Source organism: Ovis aries, chromosome 2 (assembly GCF_016772045.2).
Source record: "Ovis aries strain OAR_USU_Benz2616 breed Rambouillet chromosome 2, ARS-UI_Ramb_v3.0, whole genome shotgun sequence".
Lineage (NCBI taxonomy): Eukaryota > Metazoa > Chordata > Mammalia > Artiodactyla > Bovidae > Ovis > Ovis aries.
In genome coordinates this window covers 225,954,936-225,975,613 of record NC_056055.1, presented here as the reverse complement: position 1 = coordinate 225,975,613, position 20,678 = coordinate 225,954,936, and the positions used below count along the sequence as shown (strand labels likewise).

At 41.0% G+C, this 20,678-nt stretch overlaps 1 protein-coding gene across 4 annotated transcripts in view; it reads left to right on the top strand.

Annotated features, from left to right (window-relative positions):
• The window catches only part of AP1S3 (adaptor related protein complex 1 subunit sigma 3), a 67,017-nt gene that overhangs the window by 33,742 nt on the left and 12,597 nt on the right, over positions 1-20,678 (top strand). For all 4 annotated transcript variants that reach the window (XM_027965241.3, XM_042244310.2, XM_060410403.1 and 1 more), the window contains 2 exons: positions 13,829-14,007; positions 15,825-15,933. In XM_027965241.3, the coding sequence (XP_027821042.1) occupies positions 13,829-14,007; positions 15,825-15,933 (288 nt within the window). The remainder of the gene's footprint in view (positions 1-13,828; positions 14,008-15,824; positions 15,934-20,678) is intronic.

The following is a 20,678-nucleotide window of genomic DNA, read 5'->3' as shown; positions in this document are numbered from 1 at the left end:
TCCAGCCCCTCACAGGCTGCTTGTCCTATCCTTTTCATATAACTATCCATCTCTCCATCCTCCTTTCCTTTTAAACAGTATTGTGCGATGCAGGTGGATGGATAACAATTTTATTTATTTATTTCTGACACCAAAACTATTTTGTTTTGGGGTATAGCCGATTAACAATGCTGTGATGGTTTCAGGTGAACAGCAAAGGGACTCGGCCACACATATACATGTATCCATTCTCCCCCAAACTCCCCTCCCATCCAGGCTGCCACAAAACATTGAGCAGAGTTCCATGTACTATACAACAGGTCCTTGTTGGTTATCTGTTTTAAATATAGCAGTGTGTACATGACCTTCCCAAAGTCCTTAACTATCCTTTCCCCCCGGCAACCGTAAGTTCCTTTTCTAAGTCATAACAGACAATTTTAGGAGCATCTTTAAAGCTACATAAATGACTGCTAGCTAATTCTTAGCAGTTGAACTTTTACTATGTCGATTACTCATGACTTTTTTTTTCATCTTATTTCCTTCTTTTTTTTTTTCTCTTACCATTCCTCTTACTCTCCTCTTCCTCTTTCCTCCTCACCCAATTCACCTAATTTTCCTCTTTCACTGAACATTTCACTTGTTATAAATAGATAGTTCCACCACCAGATGGTGTGCAAGAATTGAGAAAGGATTTGAAACACACTGGCCAGTGTTGCAGCTTTTCAACATTTTATCTCAGGAAGAAGGTTGACATAATAAGCCAAAAATGAGGTTGTGCAGACTTTGCTTCTCTATATACACTTTTTCTCTTCCTGTATTTGTAGAAACAGAAACCTGAGCTAGAAATCTTGAGGGCAAAAATGTTTAAAAATTTGGTGAGTAAGAATTCATAGGTCACTGATCTGAGAATAGTTTCAACAATAATATTAGGCTGAAAGGTGGAAGCCCGGCTCTGAGGTCCGAAGTCTACTTCCTCAAACAGATTCCAAAACCACAAAAAAGGGGGAAATCAGTTGAGTGCCATGGGCTTCCCAGGTGGCTCAGTGGTAACAAACCTGCCTGCCGATGCAGGAGCTGCAGGAGACTCAGGTTTGATCCCTGGATTGGGAAGATCCCCTGGAGAAGGAAATGGCAACCCATTCCAGTGTTCTTGCCTGGGAAATGCTATGGACAGAGGAGGCTACAGTCCATGGGGTTACAAAGACTAGGATATGACTGAGTGACTGAGCATGCACGTTGAGTGCAATAAAGCTATAAATGGCGTTCATGAAATGAGGGGTTTCAACTGTCACCTAATTCAGCAGTTTCAAATGAGGCCTGCAGCCCAAATGCAGCTCATGACCACAGCCACTCACAATGTGCTTTGTTTGACTTACACAGCGTTTTGTTGTCATTATCCCTATTAATTGCCAATATTAAAATAATCCCAGTATTTCACATAATCATCCAGGTTTCAGGCTTCTTTTGGGGGGGAAAAATTGAAGACCTGGCAATACTGGCTGAATGTTTTTCTTGGCAAAATCTTACTATGGCTGAGTTGAAGCTGTCCCTTCAGTTGGAACTTGTGATTTCCAGTTTGACTCTGTGTCTTCATTCTCCTGTTGAGTTACACTGAACCTTTACCCTTGTTGGAAATGTTGCCTGTCTCTGCCCAGCCCATGAAAGGTATTTGGATACCTGACCCAGCTCTCCTGTTTCTTAGATGAAGAGATGAGACCCAGAGAGGGGAGCTGGCAGCTGATTCAGTGCCATACCTGTCCTCGATTTCTCCCATGAAAGAGAAACAGGTGGTTAAAGAATGAGTGTGACCCACCAGAGACAAGTGATGTGGTTCAAGCAAAGAGTCAGGAGGGAAGGTGAAAGCGTGACTTGCTCTTACTCAACTATAGAAAAAGAAACTGTAGCCACAGGCACACACAAGTGAAAAAATGAGGAACCCCAAAGTAAACACCTTACAGGGAACTTGGAGAGAATTCACAAATACATGATCAGAACACCACTGGTCAGGTATCAAAAGGAAGAAAGGAGCTCTAAAGAACTTACTTACACATTTGGGCTGTCTACGGAAGAAATTCATTGTTTAAGCATTAAGAAGGCAATTGATGAGACTGGGTGATTGAGAAGGCAAGATAGCAAGTTGTCCATTAATTAATATTATCCAAAGAAACAGCAGATGCCTTTCTGGGTACCTATGGAATGACTGTCACAGACACTTTCCATCAGAACATGGGAGAAGTGATGGAGGAGATGTGGAATGATTCCAAAGGCAGAAGTGGGGAGTTTTTTGCTTGCCTCAGTGAAGATAAATGGCACAGTAAGTGGGTGAGGCTGACTCCCCATGATTCCTTAGCCATAGCAAGTATCTACTGAGAGCTTACTCTGTGCTAACCTCCTCACTAAAAGATAGTATCCTCTAACATTACTGACGTCATTTACTGTTGTCATCCCTGGTTCATAGATGAAGACACTGAGAAACAGAGATCAGGTAACTTTTACAAATGATGGAACCAGGATGCAAATACAAACTCTCAAGCTGCCTATCACCAGAATCTTCCCACTTAACAACCCACCTGCTCTACTGCCCCTGGCCCTGGCCAAGGTTGTGACCTGGCCTAGTGATAAATACCCCTCATGTCCTGAGTCTAACTTGAGTTGTGTTGTTGAGTTGCTAAGTCGTGTCTGACTCTTTGTGATCCCGTGGACTGAGGCACACCAAGCTTCCCTGTCCCTCTCTATCTCCCAGAGTTTGCTCAAACTCATGTCCACTGACTCAGTGATGCCATCCCACCATCCCATCCTCTGTCACCCCCTTTTCCCCTTGCCCTCAGTCTTTCCCAGCATCAGGGTCTTTTCCAGTGAGTCAGCTTCCACATCAGGTGGCCAAAGTAGTGGAGCTTCAGCTTCAGTATCAGTCCTTCCCATGAATATTCAGGGGTGATCTCCTTTAGGATTGACCGGTTTGATATCTTGCTGTTCAAGGGACTCTCAAGAGTCTCCTCTGGCACCACAGTTCAAAAGCACCAATGTTTTGGTGCTCAGCCTTCTTTGTGGTCCAGCTCGCACATCTGTACATTACTACTGGATGTGAGAGTCGGCCTAGAGGTAAATGTGGGCTTCTCTGGTGGCTCAGTGCCAAAGAATCCACCTGCGAATGCAATGCAGAAGACATGACTTTGACCCCTGGGTCAGGAAGATCCCCTAAAAGAAAATGAAAAACCCACTCCAGTGTTCTTGCCTGGAAAATCCCAGAGGACGGAGGAGCTGCAGCCTACCATGGGGTCACAAAGAGTCAGACGTGACTGAGTGACTAAGCACATGCACACCGTGGTAAACACACAGCACGTCCTGGATCAAGTCTGAAACAATGGTTGAGGTAACACAATTTTGACTAGATGGCATATAATGAGTTTCATAAAACTATAAAATTTAAATTTCCAGGGAATTCCCTGGTGGTCCAGTGGTTATGATTTGGTACTTTCATGGATAGGGGGGCTTTGATTCCTGGTCAGGTAACTAAGATCTTGCAAGTTCTGTGACATGGCCCAGACAAAGAAACAAACCACTTCCAGCATGCAACTAGTTAGTTTCAAAGTGTCACTAAGTTAGAAAACTGGCCAGTTGTCAATGAACCTTTGTCCTAAAAACATGGGTAACTGACTTCTGGGAAACTTTGGTCTGACACATCTTATTTCTACTTGGAGTGTGCTGGTAAAATAAAGGTAGATTAGTTCAGTTGCTCAGTCGTGTCCGACTCTGCGACCAGGCTTCCCAGTCCATCACCAACTCCCGGAGTTTACTCAAACTCATGTCCATTGAGTTGGTGATGCCATCCAGCCATCTCATCCTCTGTCATCCCCTCCTCCTCCCACCTTCAATCTTTCCCAGCATCAGGGTCTTTTCAAGTGAGTCAGCTCTTCCCATCAGATGGCCAAAGTATTGGAGTTTCAGCTTCAATATCAATCCTTCCAATGAATATTCAGGACTGATTTCCTTTAGGATGGACTGGTGGGATATCCTTGCAGTCAAAGAACTCTCAAGAGTCTTCTCCAACACCACAGTTCAAAGGCATCAGTTCTTCAACGTTCAGCTTTCTTTATAGTCCAGCTCTCACATCCATACATGACTACTGGAAAAACCATAGCCTTGACTAGATGGACCTTTGTTGACAAAGTAATACCTCTGCTTTTTAATATGCTGTCTAGGTTGGTCATAACTTTCCTTTCAAGGAGTAAGCGTCTTTTAATTTCATGGCTGCAGTCACCATCTGCAGTGATTTTGGAGCCCCCCCAAAATAAAGTCTGCCACTGTTTCCCCATCTATTTGCCATGAAGTGATGGGACCAGATGCCATGATCTTCGTTTTCTGAATGTTGAGTTTTAAGCCAACTTTTTCACTCTCTTCTTTCACTTTCATCAAGAGGCTGTTTAGTTCTTCATTTTCTGCCTAAGAGTGTGTCATCTGCATATCTGAGGTTATTGATATTTCTCCCAGCAATCTTGATTCCAGCTTGTGCTTCATCCAACGAAGGTAGATCACTGGTAATTTGCTTTACCTTTTTACCAAGAAGTCAGCTTGGTTTGTGGAAGAGAGAACTGGAGCTCAATGAGAAAGTGAGTAAATGAGGCTGATGAAGAAGCAGTGGATAGTCTGTCTTTCTGTTTTCTGGAAACTCCTTTGATAGACCAAAGGGAGATACCTGAGAGGCAGCAGTCCTAGGGGGTTGGTCTTGTCGTATTTAGAGAAGGCTTAGAGGAAGGAAATTGGGCTAGTTGTTTTGTTTTAATTTACTTGGCCTCGTCAGGTCTTAGTTGCAGCATGCAGAATCTTCTTTGTCTCACGTGGGATCTTACGTTGTGGCTCATGGACTCTCTAGTTGTGGCGTGCAGGCTCCAGAGCATGGCTCAGTAGTTGCACTTGGGTTTAGTTACTCCATGGCAGGTGGGATCTTAGTTCCCTGACTAGAGATTGAACCCATGTCTATTGCGGCAGAAGGCAGATTCTCAACCACTGGCCACCAGGAAATTCCCCAGGCATATCGTTAAAGGGCTCATTCTTACTTGCAGATATAAAGTGGGGCCCTGAAGAAAAGAGTGCCCAGACCAGTCATGTGTAACATTTGTGTAACTGACCTAGCAGAGAGAACAGAGCAAGTGGAGCTCTTGGTGTATCAGTTCAGTCGCTCAGTCGTGTCCGACTCTTTGCGACCCCGTGAATCGCAGCACGCCAGGCCTTCCTGTCCATCACCAACTCCTGCAGTTCACTCAGATTCACGTCCATCAAGTCAGTGATACCATCCAGCCATCTCATCCTCTGTCGTCCCCTTCTCCTCCTGCCCCCAATCCTTCCCAGCATCAAAGTCTTTTCCAATGAGTCAACTCTTTGCATGAGGTGGCCAGAGTACTGGAGTTTCAGCTTTAGCATCATTCCTTCCAAAAGAAATCCCAGGGCTGATCTCCTTCAGAATGGACTGGTTGGATCTCCTTGCAGTGTATAAATGCTATTAAACTCTTCTGGCCAGAGAACTATTAAATCGGTCAGGATAAGCAGCCAGAAGATTGGGCAAAAAACAAGCAATAGTTGACTTTACTGGATCTGGAGAAATATAATCCTAGTTTCAAGCTCATGATGCTCAACGAAACCCCAAACCACAGTTTTCTCCAACCCTCATAGAAAACTCAGTTCCCTACTCAGAATATTAAGACAGAGCTAGTTGCCATTTCGCAAAATTCAACAGTTCCACCTGTATTTATTGAGTCCTGGTTATGAGCAAAATGTGGAGTTAAACATCATTCAGGAAGCAAAATGAAAAATGGTAAGAGAACTGAGAAGCCAGTAGTATGAAAAGAAGCTTCAGAGGAGAACATCTTTGCTCCGCAGGGAAAAGCTTGGGGTCGGGTATGTGTGCGTATAGGGAATTGTTAGTACATGAAGAATAGCACAGAATCTCCAAAAAATTTCATCTGTCCTCTCTTTTTAAAAATTATATTAGAAGGACTTCCTTGGTGGTTCAGTGGTTAAGAATCTACCTTCAAATGCAGGGGATGTGGGTTCGATGCCTGGTCCTGGAAGACTGCGCGTGCTGTGGAGCAACTAAGTCCATGTACCACAGCTAGAGAGCCTGTGAGCCACTGCAGCTAAGACCCAAGGCAAGCCCCAAATAAATAAATATAGAAATATATTGAAGAGTTGTATTAGGAGGAGTAGAATTCTGGTCAAATGTTATGTGCTTGAAGTAAAATCAGGACATAAAATATATTATTCCACCTGGAAGCTAGTAAACTAATGGCACTCTTACTCATGAGGTTGAAAAATAAAACTGCATCAGATAAAATCAAGTGAGAGCTCATAAATGATAGTTTAGAACAGTTAATGTATTTATGGATTTTTCCCTTCAAGCTTAGAGTTTAATATTGAGAGAGGGGAAGATATCTCAGAATATGTTTTTAATGTCACTGTTAAATATAGGTAATCTACCATCCCTTATTTATTGGTTTTTAATTCCATTAAAAATTTAAATATAAATAATACATGTTCATATTTTAAAACATCTGCTTAGGTGCATCTACTTTATAATGAAACACAGCAACTCTTCTTCCTTACTGTGTTCTTCTAGAGGCAATTAGTTTCAATAATTGCAGCCTTTCCTTTGGTGACAGTCCACTCCAGTATTCTTGCCTGGAAAACTCCATGGACAGAGGAGCCTGGTATAGTCCATGGGGTCACAAAGAGACACGACTGAGCAACCAAGCACTTCGGGTATTTCCATCTATATTTCTACATAATATGCTTATGCTGGCAGTTTCCTACTCATAATTCTTTACGTTATCTCCTGACTAATGGTAACTGAGCATGTACTTCTCTTCTACTCACACACATACTTCCTCATTTCTCTTTTTCCCAAAGTAGTTTTAAGAACTAAGATTATGATTTCTTGCTTGTATCATTTCTTTTTCTGAAGTTGGTAAGTATTTTTTCCACTGTTGGGTTTTCTATATAGCTATCATTATTTTTCCCCCCAGTCATCTGACAGATCTTTCAGATGACTATCAATATTTTTGTCCAACTATAAAAAGGAATGAAATGATCTATAAATTCTATCACTCCCTTCCCCACCTCTTCCTCCAGCCTCCACCACTTCCGTCTGAAATGGTTGCTTTCTTGATCTGGTATGTGGCTGTTGGTTTGGTCTTTCCTTTCACCACCATTTTGGTTTGGGTTCCCTGTACTCTAGGTTCTTGTTGTTCAGTTGCCCAGTCATGTCCGACTCTTTCTGACCTCATAGACTGCAGCACTCCAGGCTTCCCTGTCCCTCACCATCTCCTGGAGTTTGCCCAAGTTCATGTCCATTGCATCAGTGATGCCATTCAGCCGTCTCATCCTCTGATGCCTGCAAGAATACTGGAGTGGGTTGCCGTGCCCTATTCCAGGGGATCTTCCCGACTCAGGGATCAAACCTGTGTCTCTTCTGGGTCCTGCATTGGCAGGCAGGCTCTTTACCACTGTGCCACCTGGGAAGCCCATATTCTAGGTAACCATATCTAACTCTCTCCTACACTTTGCTGAGAGACATCTTCCAGTGGCTTCCTAAGGAAGATATTTGTTGTTGTTGAGTTGCTCAGTTGTGTTTGACTCTTTTGCAACTCCATGGACTGTAGCCTGCCAGGTTCCTCTGTCCATGGGGTTTCCCAGGAAAAGATACTGTTAGTGAGTCGCCATTTCCTTCTCCGGGGATTATCCCTACCCAAGGATGGAAACTGTGTCTCCTGCATTGGTAGGCAGATTTCTTTACCACTGAGCCACCAGGGAAGCTGGATGCAAATTTCTTCTTTATTTTTCTCTTCATTTTTAGTCTATGCAAGGGTGAAAATTGAAAGGTCTCTTCCTGTATTTCACTGAGTTGATAATTTGCTTGGGTGTACACATCTAGTCTTCCAAAAGTTGCAGGTGAGGAGTCCTATGCTCTTTTGATTGCTGATCTGTTGAGTGTGAACTTTTTGTCCTCCTGGAATCTCTTAAGCTATTCTCCTTATCATAAGAGTTCTTTCATGCAATGTCCTCTTAAAATTCTTTGTGCTGGGCACATGATGAGCCTATCTAATATGACATCTCATCTTGTTAAACCTAGGACATTTTTTGAATTCTTTATTTGAGATTTTCTCCCATTATCTCTGTCTTAGCTCTCCGAATTCTGCACCTTCTGGGTTGACGCCTCGATAGTTTTATCTTTTCCTCTAATTTTCCTTTTGTTTTTCTGTTTGTTCTCATTTCTCGGAGAGTCCTTTGGCTTTATTTTGGTTATTGTACTTTTTCATTCACGAGAGTTTTTTTCTTGTCTCTTTTTTCCTCCATAGAACCCTGCTTTTGTTTCATTGATGTAGGAACTCCATCTTCTTTGAACTCTCTGAGCATACTCATGTTTGTGTGTGTGTGTGTGTGTGTGTGTGTGTGTGTGTAACAGTTTGTCCTGCTCCATGCTTTCTTACTGTAGCCACTACTTACTTTTTTTTTTTTCCTATTTGTTCTTTTCAGTCTCTTTCTTTGACATTAGAGACTATTCTCAGATGTCAGGTAATCCTTGGCCTCTACTCATATTTAAAAGTGGGTGCTGAGATGCTAATAGACAGTTCTGGCAGCATAGTCAGGTGGCCCGGGAGGCTCTGTTGTTAGTACCTAGAGATCTTTTCTCTGCCATTTAGTGTCTTCAGGGAGGAATCATTCAATTTCCTAATTAATAGATGAGCTTTTTTATATCACAGAGTTTGGTGGTAGAGGTGAGGAACATGTTTCTCACTTGGTGAAGATGTATATGTAGCTTTGCAGCTCTGAATTATGTTTAAGATCCAGGAGGGTTGCAGATGTCTGTAAATATTTCTCTTTGAGGATGTAGATTACTTGTGTAATCCCCTGAGAGGTAACGTAAGCCTTAAGTAAAGAAGAAGTATGTGTGTGTGTATGCATGCACGTGCGTGCTCAGTTGTATCCAACTCTTCGTGACCCCATGGAGCCTGCCAGACTCTTCTGTCCGTGGAGTTTTCCAGGCAAGAATTCTGGAGCGGAGGATCTTCCTGACCCAGGAATTGAACCTGCATTTTCTCCACTGGCAGACAGATTCTTGACCACTCGGCCACCTGGGAAGAAATACGGCTTTGCACACATTTGAGCTTCTCAGGTTGGGTAAGCCAAGCTGTGTTGGCCTTGCCAGCTGCCTGCTTCCCGTTACTGACTGGGGCCAGAGGAAGCTGAGCCAAGAGATGCCCCAGCTGCCTGGACTCCACTTAATTTCTGCACCCTTGAGTAAAGCAGCTGGCAGCTTACTGTGGAGTGTGTGTGTGTGCACTGTGTGTGTGCACTGTGTGTGTACACATGCGTGAGTGTTCTCACTTGACTGTAATCCCCCAGGAGAGCCATAGGTGGTCCATGCCAGCCACTCTGTATGTAGGTAGACCTTTAGCCAGTGTCCCTGTTTTTAGAACTTTGGGGGGCCGTGGTACCCCCAAGAGCTGCTCTCAGGCTTTCTCTGGTTTCCTCTTTGGAATCTACCTCTTAAGCTACAATTTTCCTTATTTTGCCAAGTTAGTTATCAGTCTTCTGTTTCCTTCCATCTTCCAAAGAATCGTTGAAATCTCTTGGCTGCTATCACATCCCCTGCCATTCTCCTGGCCCTTGAGGGTTAATGCATTAAAGAAATGTTACTGTTGTCATTTTAGTGGTGTTTCGGGAGAGAAGAGGTAAGGCCTCCCTGGTAGCTCAGTCTGTAAAAAATCCACCTGCAGTGCAAGAGACCCAGGTTTGATCCCTTTGTTGGGAAGATCCTCTGGAGAAGGAAATGGCTACCCACTCCAGTATTCTTGCCTGGAGAATCCCATGGATAGAGGAGGCTGCTGAGATATGGTCCATGGGGTCACAAGAGTTAGACATGACTTAGTGAGTAAACCACCAACCACCACCAGAGAACGTAAAGGCCTGTGGTTTAATTAAATATGTTTACCTTTTTTTTTTTTTTTGACTCTTTGTCTTGATTAAAAGCTGTTCAAGGTAAAGAAGATAAAGAAGTTTTATGTTGTAGGTTCATGGTGCACATAGTAGGTACTCAGTAAATATGCATTGAGTGAATAAATAATCTGTACTTTAAGGTCTCTGAAATACAGTTAATTTTGCTGCCAATGTGATTATTTCCTCTCGGATCATCTCAGATTAACCTTGAATGAGGGAGGGAGATCTTGATGAAGCCAGATGCCTACCAGAGGCCAGAGCAGTTAAGAAGGCAGCCTTGCTCATCACACTGCATTGGATTTAGGGTTATTTCTGGAGTTGGCATTTAAGTTGACTCTGTGTATATTAGGAAGAAAACACTTTCCAATTGCCTTTTTTTCTTTCATACTCTTTAAGCTAATGCTAATCAAAAATGGTATTTGATTAATCTCTTGAAACATATTATCCAAATATGCTTTGAATGACTAAGCAGATAAATTGGATAACATTAATTGCTAGAGGCAGTGAACTCCTGAGAGTCACTGCAATTCATGCCACCAGTTTTCTCATGCTACGTTGTTCAGTTTGAGATGTAACAGACACCAGACACCACAACACAAGCTATTTCTTCCTCAGAGCAGAACCTGAGAGAATGAAATCTTTCAACACTGTCTCAATCAATGCAATGATTGGCTAAACTTGAATCTATTTGTTGCTTCTTTTGAATCTGAAACACATTTTTATATTTAAAATGACTTCATGACCGTGGGTATTATGTTCTTGATCATCATTTCTCTTTGAATTCATTGTTAGAATGAAAAAGAGTTCTTTGTTTATTTTCTACCTTGTTGATCCATTTAAGAAGGCAAGCACTTGATCTTGAGAGAAGGTTGTAAGAGAACTGGAAAGTAATCCACAATTAAACTCAGCAAAAATTCCAGCTTCTCACTGGAACTTTGGGCATTGATCTGAGCTCTTTAAATTAAAAGTGACATTTATCTGTGAAGTAGTCTTGGAGGAATTGTAACTGACAGTTTTGAAATCTGGTAATAGAACCAATAAGAAGACATGAAACCAGGTAATTTCTTCTGGAAGGAAAAGACTCCAGATACACTTTAAAGCCTGTCTTCAAATATGTGGAGAATTACTTATTATTTCAAGGATAGTGATATATTGTCTTTTAATATGCTCTGTGGATAAAATCAGGGAAAATCGGTTTAAATTGTAACAGAAGAGATTTAGGTTGCATGGGAAGAAGAAAATGTTCTGACAGAAAATGCAAAGTCAACACCCAGAAAATATGTGAATTTCATTTCTCTAGCAAAGATCTGACCATTCACTGAAATAGGACTGAATAGTCTTATCTACTGGTGATAATCCAAAGCCGAACCTTGTTCTCAAGATCCTGAGGTTTTATTATTCTATTCCCGTCCAATTTTGTACTTTTAGAATGTCACTTTTATGATGATCTCTTCTTAGAAGTTAAAAATATCTTTCTTTCAATATGATTCTTAGAAAGTGGTAGTAGTTTCATTATTGAATTATCTGTACCTGCACTGATAGTGAAATGGGTGTTTAAGAAAATGCTATGTTCTAACTAGATGCTTAAAATTCCAGACTGAGAGTGATTTTTCTTAAAATGGCTAGATGAGCAGGACTTTATAACTTGCTTTCTATTCATTTTCTATGTCTTGGTTTTTCAAGACCTTGTTATAAGGTCTTTTTTTTTTTCCTAAGAAATAATATAACTAATTAAGAAGACCTCAAATTCTATAAGTTGAGGGTAGGGGATACCCTGAGGAAAGAGCCTGGTTTCTTTTGATCTTCAGAATCTCCACCTGCTGAGTTTGTACGATATACGACATATGCTGTGCCATTCAGAGCTAAGTCTCTAATAAAAAGGGTTGAATACTTTTAAAGTTTAAGAATTTTAATTATTTTTGTTCCTAGTATATATCATTCCCTCCATGAGGCAATTAGCCTCAATAATGAATTTTATTTTGTAAAAAACAAAAACTACAAAATAAATTATGATTCTGGAATTGATCTTTTCCTACTGTAGACTGAGAAAACTTAATCTCTTATAAAACAAAGATCAGATCATCTGAAAATTTCTGAAAAACTAATCTTTGATACCCCCCCCCAGCTTCCACAGTAAGTTTCTACATATCACAGTGTCTTCTATTCATTTAAAACTTTTAAAATTCACTGAAATGGGAACATGCATTTCAAATACACATTTTGAAACTTAATTGAAAATAAAATCAGGCTTCTCCCTAGTGTGGTTAACACTATCTAAATCGTTAAATATTTGTTGTGATGCCAAAGGTAATTTGATTCTACATGTCTCAGCCAAGTAATCCTCAAAGAACTTACATTTGAGACTTAGTTTGATCTTTGAGAAAGGTGCCAAGACCACCCAATGGAGAAAGGACAATTTCTTTAATAAATGGTTAGTAAAACTAACATCCACATACAGAAGAATGAAATTGGACCCTTATCTCACTTCACATACAACAACCAACTTAGAATGGATTAAAGTCTTAAATGTAAGGCCTGAAACTGTTAAACTGTAAAACTGTTAGAAGAAAACATACAGAAAATAGTTCTTGACATTGACATTGGTTTGGCCGATTATATTTTGGATATGACTCTAAAGGCATAGGCAATAGAAGCAAAAATAGACAAATGGGATTGCATCAAACTCTGTGCAAAGCCTCTGCACAGCAAGTGAGACAACAGAGTAGAAAGACAACTTATGGAATGGGAGAAAATCTTTACAAATCATACATCTGTTAAGAGGTTAATACCCCAAATCTGTAACGAATTCAAACAAGTCAATAGCAAGGAACAAATAACCCGATTAAAAAATGGGCAAAGAACCTGAAGAGACATAGTTCCAAAGAAGACATATAGATGTCCAACAGGTATATGAAAAGATGCTCAATATCACTAATCATTAGGGAAATGTCAGTCAAAAGAACAATGAGATATCACCTTATACCTGTTAGAATGGCTTTTATCAAAGTGACAAGAGATGAGAAGTGTTGGTGAGGGTGTGAAGAAAAGGGAGCCCTTGCACACAACTGGTGGAAATGTCTATTGGTACAGCCATCATGAAAAATAGTATGGAGGTCCCTCAAAAATCTAAAAGTAACACTACCATATGATAATACTTCCAGATATAGTTCCAAGGGAAATGCCACATCTGGGTATGTTTGCAATGGAAGGGCGATCAGTGTCTCAAAGTAACTGCACCCCTATGTTCATTGCAGCATTATTGACAGTAGCCCAAATAATGGAATCAACCTGTGTCCATTGTCAGATGAATGGGTAAAGAAAGTATGGTGTGTCTGTATGCATACATACATACATAGACATACAGTGGAATATTATTCTGCCTTGCAAAAGAAGAAAATCCTGTAATTTGTAACAACATGGATGAACCTAGAAGACATCATGTTAAGTGAAATAAGCCAGGCACAGAAAGACAGATACTGCATGGGATTACTTATATGTGGAATCTAGAAACATCAAACTCATAGAAGCAGAGAGTAGAACAGTAGTTGCCAGGACTGGGGAGGTGGGAGAAATGGAGAGATGATATATCCCTATAATGAGTTTGTGACTCATAAAATGAATTAAGAGAAACTCTCTCTCTCCTGTAGTATAAATAAGCTGTTTGCACTGTATACATTTATTTGTTCTTTTTGAGTTAAATGTCATTTCCAGATGGGATAGTTTTCATGCTGGTAAGTATTTTTCCTCTTTTTCAACTTATAATCCTTTGAAAACCCTGCTGCTTAATTTTAATACCTATGGTAGAATGCTTTATCTAACCAAATTCCGTTTATTTTCTGTCCTTTATTTGTTCTAGATACATTTCATATTGCTCTTCAGTCGACAAGGGAAATTACGGCTGCAGAAATGGTACACTACTCTCCCTGACAAGGAACGGAAAAAGATCACGCGCGAAATTGTTCAGATTATTCTCTCCCGAGGTCAGAGAACAAGCAGTTTTGTTGACTGGAAGGAGCTAAAACTTGTTTATAAAAGGTGTGAGTAACTTTTTGAGAACTGAATTTCTCACTACTGTTTGGTTTGTTTAATCCTAAGCATTTTAGATTGCAGCACCAATTCCATCATTTACTGTAACCTTTGAAGGCTTAAGCCCAAATGTTTGTACCAGTAGACTAAACAGAAGAGAACTCTCATTTGTTGAACGGTTTTCCATGTACCAGGATGGATTCTAGATACTTATTTAAGATAATTTACATGTTGATAATGTATGCATACATTCAAGAAATATCTTATGGGCATCTATTATATTTCCAACCCTGTTCCAATGACTGTAGATGCAGTCGTGAACAAGACAGCATTCCTGGTCTCTTGGAACTTATTCACCTATTAAGTAAACAAAACAGTTTCAGTTAGTAACATGCTATAGAAAAAAAGGTTAATGTGGTAGAAAGATGAGAAGCTCTTTGTTATTCACATTTGCAGATGAGGAAACTGAAGTTACAGAGAATTTAAGTAATTAATCTAGTTAATCCCTAGTTGCAATAATTGACTGGTAACTGGTGGAAAAATCCAGATTTTTTTTCCGACTTTAAAGCCTTTATATCTTCTCATTGCTGCACCTGGTTGCCATGGCATGACCATACTAGAAAGGGACCTCAATTTCTAGATGAGGAAACTGAGGCCCCGAGAGGTAAAGTTATTTGCCTATAAAGACCCAGATAACTGATGCCTAAGCCAGGATCAGAACATAACTGATCTGACCCTGCATCTAACATCATACTGCAACTTTCAGAAGCAAAATGCACATTAGAAGAGCTCTCACAAGGGATGTTTACAAAATCAGAAGGGGAAAGACAAGGGTAACATTGAAGGCTATATTTAATGGAATAAATTACCAGGAAGTGCCTGGGCAAAGCTTCTTCTGCTGGGCCGTGTCAAAGCTTTTCATATGAGCATCATGAGAGATGTAAGCGAAGGCATCTTACAGTAATAAGCATCCCAGGGATGGAAAGGCAAAAGGGAAAATACTTGCTTCTCTCTGCCTGCTGGTTTCTACAACTTTGGGTTCAGTTGTGATTTAAACTATTACATGAAGAATAGACTTCAGCAGTTCTCTCAACAGCTACTGTTTACAGCTCCTGGATTAACAACAGTGAACACGGCAGACTCAGTACTTGCCTTTGGGAAGCCACTGATCTAGTGGGGGAGAGACAGGCCATGAAATACAGAGTGAATGGTGCTAGACACTCTTTGGGAGAAGGGGAGGCACAGCAATGCATGGCAGGGGCATCCAGGGCAGTCAAAGAGGACAGAGATTTCCTGAAGGCAAGGACATCCGTGCTCAGAGCTCCAGGAGAAGTAGAAGAGAGCCCCATGAATGGGGAGGGGAGGAGTATTCTAGGCAGAAGAAACACGCATGGAGGACCTGACAAGCTGAGGACGGGATATACTGTGGTACAGTGTGAAGTGAGAGGATGGGCACTATGGGCCCCTGGGCCCCGTGGTCAGGGGTTTGGACTTTAGACAGGACAAATCACCATCCAAAGAAGCATGAACAGCCCCCTATTAAAGGACTCTGTCCCCTGATCACAGCACCTCAAGGTACAGTTTTGTTGAGGATCTTTCACATAATGAATAGAAATGATCCAGTCACCATTATGTTTTTTTCTGTATGCTGCTTTACATTTTGGGAGGATATTGAATGTGGTGAATGATGTTTCCCTCTTGAATGTGAACAGGGAGACTGCCTGGAGAGGAGGAGGTAACTGCATATTCATAGAAAAAAACCATCGTCAGGTTGTGTAATGTGTCATCCTATTTTACGTTATCTTTTTTTTTTTTTCCTTTTTAAGGTATGCTAGTTTATATTTTTGCTGTGCGGTAGAAAATCAGGACAATGAGCTCTTGACCCTAGAGATTGTGCATCGGTATGTGGAGTTGCTGGACAAATACTTTGGAAATGTAAGTGGTGTCCTGGTGTTTAGAATGAGTTGGTCTCCACCCCAACTTTGACTTCAGTTCTAAGTCTGTCATCACATTTCTTCTCTCTCTCTGTCAAGTCTAAGGTATGAACTGTGCTTGTGCTGCGGACCAGAACAGAAAGCTTTCCCTACTTCCAGTGACTCTTAGTAGATGGAAGATCCAAAGCTTATCAGAAGCAGGTGGCTTGTGTATCTCTAGGCCCGAGCCACAACTAGACACCTTGCTTCCATGAACTAGAATTTACTTGTGAAGGATTCCTTAATATTTTGTCCCTTCGTCTCCATGGACTGTCTTCTCTTTTCTATTATGACTTTTTAATCCCCTCGCTGGTTTCTTTTTTGAGGGTGCTTCCCTGGTGGCTCAGACGGTAAAGAATCTGCCTGCGTTGTGGGAGACCTGGATTCAATCCCTGAGTCGGGAAGATCCTCTGGAGAAGGGAGTGGCAACCCACTCCAGTATTCTTGCTTAGAGAATGCCATGGACAGAGGAGCCTGGGGCCTGGTGTGCTACAGTTCATGGGGTCACAAAGAGTTGGACATGATACACACTCTGGTTTCTTTTACTAAACACCCAAGTGTTTTTTATTTTATTTGTATGTAAGACAAATAAAGAAAGAAGACCAAAATCCTTTCCCTTCACGTTGCTATCCAGCCTCCATGCATTTACCTCCTAGTAACATACTCTGAGCCACTTCCCTGGTGGCTCAGACGGTTAAGTGTCTGTCTACAATGAGGGAGACCAGGATTCAGTCCCTGGTTTGGGAAGATCCCCTGGAGAAGGAAATGGCAATCCACTCCAGTACTATTGCCTGGAAAATCCCATGGACAAAGGAGCTTGGTAGGCTACATTCCATGGGGTCGCAAAAAGTCGGACACAACTGAGCGACTTCACTTTAACATACTCTCAGAGCTGCCCTTATGCCAGAACTTGTTTGCTTTGTGGCAGCTTATGGCTTGACTTCACTTTTACTCCTCCAAGGAAATCTTAATGGTCAACACCAGTGATGATTCCTTACTCTTCACCTGCCTTCACGTCTCTGCAGCCCTGGACTCTTGCTCATCATAACCCTGTCTTTAAATCAGCTCCTCTCTATCTCACCCTGACCCTGAGTTCTGCTGACTCATGACCCCAACTTGATATCTTCCCTAGCTCCCTCCCTCCTCCTGCCTTTGAAATGCCCTCTTGGCTGTTTTTCTTCTCCTGTGTGTTTACTAGACTTTCTCTTCTGGAAACCTATCACCATATGACTCTTCCTCACTTTGCTGCTGACGGTCTTCACTGGGCTTCTTCATGGTCATCTCAGCCTTAATGTGACAAGGACTAAAATCATCTTCTGAAAACCTCTTCAGTCTTGTGATTAGAATTATTATGTCCCAGGATCTTTCAGTGCAAAAGGACAGTGTTTCTTACATCTTTCTCCACGCTTTGCTTAAGTCTCCCTCTGTCTATTCAAATTGGACTGAAACTCATCTCCTTGTTTCACTCTCACTGGTATTACAGTTTTGCTTTTCTTTTTTTTTTTTAAACCTCCTCTCTGCCCCTTTCTGTTTCTGGGCTCGTCTCTGCTTCCCTTTTCTGGCCTGTCCATTATCACCATCCTTCCAAGGCGCAGATCTCCGATGACATGCCTGCTCAGTCACTCTCCTCCAGCTTTAATGGATAAAATTCAAATTTCTTAGCCCTGCATTTTCTTGTTCTACACATCGGTCCCAGACCCCACTTCTCTAACCTTCTTACTTTTCTGTCTTTTTATCCGTGCATATCCAGTGCTCCAGCAACATGGAACAGCCTTATATTATCCTCAACTTGTACAGCATTTGCCTGACACCAGATTGCAAGTGTCTAGAGATCATGACCAGGGACTTACGTGTTTCTTTTTTCTGACACTTGGAACCAGCTCTGGGCCAAGTTACAGCAAATGTTCCGGAAACCTTTTATTTAGTTCACAGTCCAAAGAAATGAATTAGTAGACTAGGAAAATGTGTCCTTCTCAGTAATACTCTCTTCCCTACTCCCTTGTTCACTGAAGATTTTTAAGTACTCTTGGGAGAATTTGCTTCCATAAGAGTTTTCTGTAGTGTATTCTGTATAACAGAATGAGCAGCATTAGAGGTACTGGTTAAGGTTTTATAAGATTTGTTGCAACAGTTTTCACAAAGATGAGTACTTGGAAGGTTTCCGGATTAATTTGCCCTCCCTCCCTTCCTTTCTGTCTTTGATTCTTCCTTTTTTTATTTTTTCCTTTGTAAATGATGTTATAAGACCTAAATATTGCTTCTGAAATTTCAGTTTGTTGGTCAGTGTTTAGAAGTGATAAGACAGACCATTTTTCTTTTGCTCTCTCCTGGTTCGCCAAGTTTATTTTCATTTTTTAAAGAGATATTTCCAAGTATGTAATGGCATGTTTTCAAACTTGAGTTTATTAAATTTTATGCTTTCAGTTATTCAAATGAATTCTGACATTGCAGTACTTTCTTTTGAAATAAACTGCTGATTTGGCCTTTTGCAGAAGAATTCTCCTGAGGCTCAGACTTTCCCATAACCTGCCTTCTCCCCCTAATTTCTGCACTGTGGTATGACCTGTTGTGTTTTCTTAGATGTATCCAACAGTGATAATGTGAATTGGGATTGAATTTTGATCTCAATCTTATTTGACCAAATATCAGATGTTTCAGAACACGTTGCTTTCTCAAGGGAATTTGAATAACCTTCACTTATTCTAAACCCAGTTAAAGGATAAGCAGACTCAGAATGCATTCCAATTTCTCCAACATTAATTTTTCATCCTATTTTGGCATACCTTTAGAAGCCCTGTCTCTGTCATGGACCAAAATTTAATGCACTAAAAAAATTCAATGAATCTTTCATTAAGCTAAGAGCAGCTAAGAGCAGCTTAAGGCTCTATGCCCAGTAGGTGTTTGGTTTTTATTAATTAACTGTGATGAGTAAACCCAGCAATACTGAGTCTCATGACATCATCTCAGGTATAATATATTTCTCTTTGGTCTTCTTTCCTCTGTGTTAATACTGAAGGTTTCCTTGAGTTTTACCCTTACACTCTCTCAGAAAAATACCTGTACTGAGCTTCTCATAACCCTAGAAAATATTACCTTCCTGTGACAGATGAATCAAAATCTCAGGCTACTTATTTAAGTTATGTATTTTTTTTTCTTTTAGCACTTTTCAATTCCCAAGAGATTTATAGGGATTAACTAGTTAATCTTTTGGTCTTCCTTAAGTATCGTGAAGCCCAATTTATAGAAGCTAAGAGGCAATGCCTCTTAGGGTCAGGAGATAAGGGTCAGATTGAGGATTTAGACACCTGCCAATTTCCCATCACAGGCTGCCACATGAAATTTTATTGATGGTGTGGATGTTGCTGTCCCAGAGAGGTTTGATCTTGATTTAGGGAGTTTTCCTGTTGTCAGCAGAGGGATGCTGTGTGTCCTCCTAGACCCTGGTGTCAGCTGGCTCTCTCACCAGACCCATGATTTGGCTCATCATTGATTCAAAGATAAGAAAAATGACATGCACAAAGTTTAATAGAAATATTTACTTTGCTAAAGCTCACGGGGGCTATTGTGAGGATCAGAGATGTAGTGTAATTAACAATACTTTATAAACTGTCGGTTGCTATGTACTCTATACTTTGGATTATTGTTTTATATGTACTTGCTGTTTGTAGCTTGAACTTTTTGTATTTTCTTTAGAACAGAATTCAGTAAGGGAAGGTCCTAAGAGGATTTAATTATTGAAATGCTGGAGATACTCTCCCTACATTGTGTGTTCTGCTATAATAGACGTCCCTCAAGCCAAATTACAGGAAAATCGTAGTCAAGCACAAGGCTAAGGGATCAAAGATAACATTAAATGACCACTGCTGCTTCTTTTTATAAGCTTTCTTCCAGAATACAGAGACATGAAAAAAAATGAGAAAAGATAAGGAAAGAGGCTCATGTGTTTATTAACACGGAACACATGTGCTTTTGCATAAAATGGAGGGCACTCATTTGAGCATCAAAGGTGTATATCTGATACAGTGGGGCAGCACCCTGAAGGTAGAATTAGAAGTAATGTTTGAGTAATTAGATAGTAGCTGAAAAAATATGCATTAGATCTTAAGTTCTCGTCTTACTCTCAGGTACAATAACCCTTTGGGGTTAGATTCAAAGAATTTCAAATAGTATTTTGGAATTGCTGTATACGAGTCTTGCTCATTTGCAGCATTCTCTCTAAGGCCAATAGAACTTGTGCAGCACACCGCAAGTTCCCTTATGATCTGGAACTAGTAACTGTATAATCAAAATGTGCACGTGTGTGTGTATGTGGGTGTTGTGAGTATCTGGCTTTGCCTGTCACCTGACCTTATCCCATCCTTTGCAACTTGATGCGCTAAATTAATTGCCTTGTGGCTGCTGGTGAGGCCAATGGCCTTGGGGATAGTTGCTGCTCGGAGAGTGGAGAGTGGGGTATGAGATGGTCCCAGAGGACTTGCATTAGTGTCTGTCAAGTTCACTTCACAGGATTCTGGTTGCTGGTTTCTCCTAATGAGGTTCCTGTCTGTCCTCGACTCCTGGTCTACACCTGCCTTGAACTCTGGGGTTCCCCAGCTCTTGCTACTGTAACTTCTGACCTCCCGCCTCTTCTGACCTCTGGTAACTGCTTACTTCTTGTACCTTCTTTGATGTGCATGAATGTCTAATCTATGACGCTTTCTTCCTGTT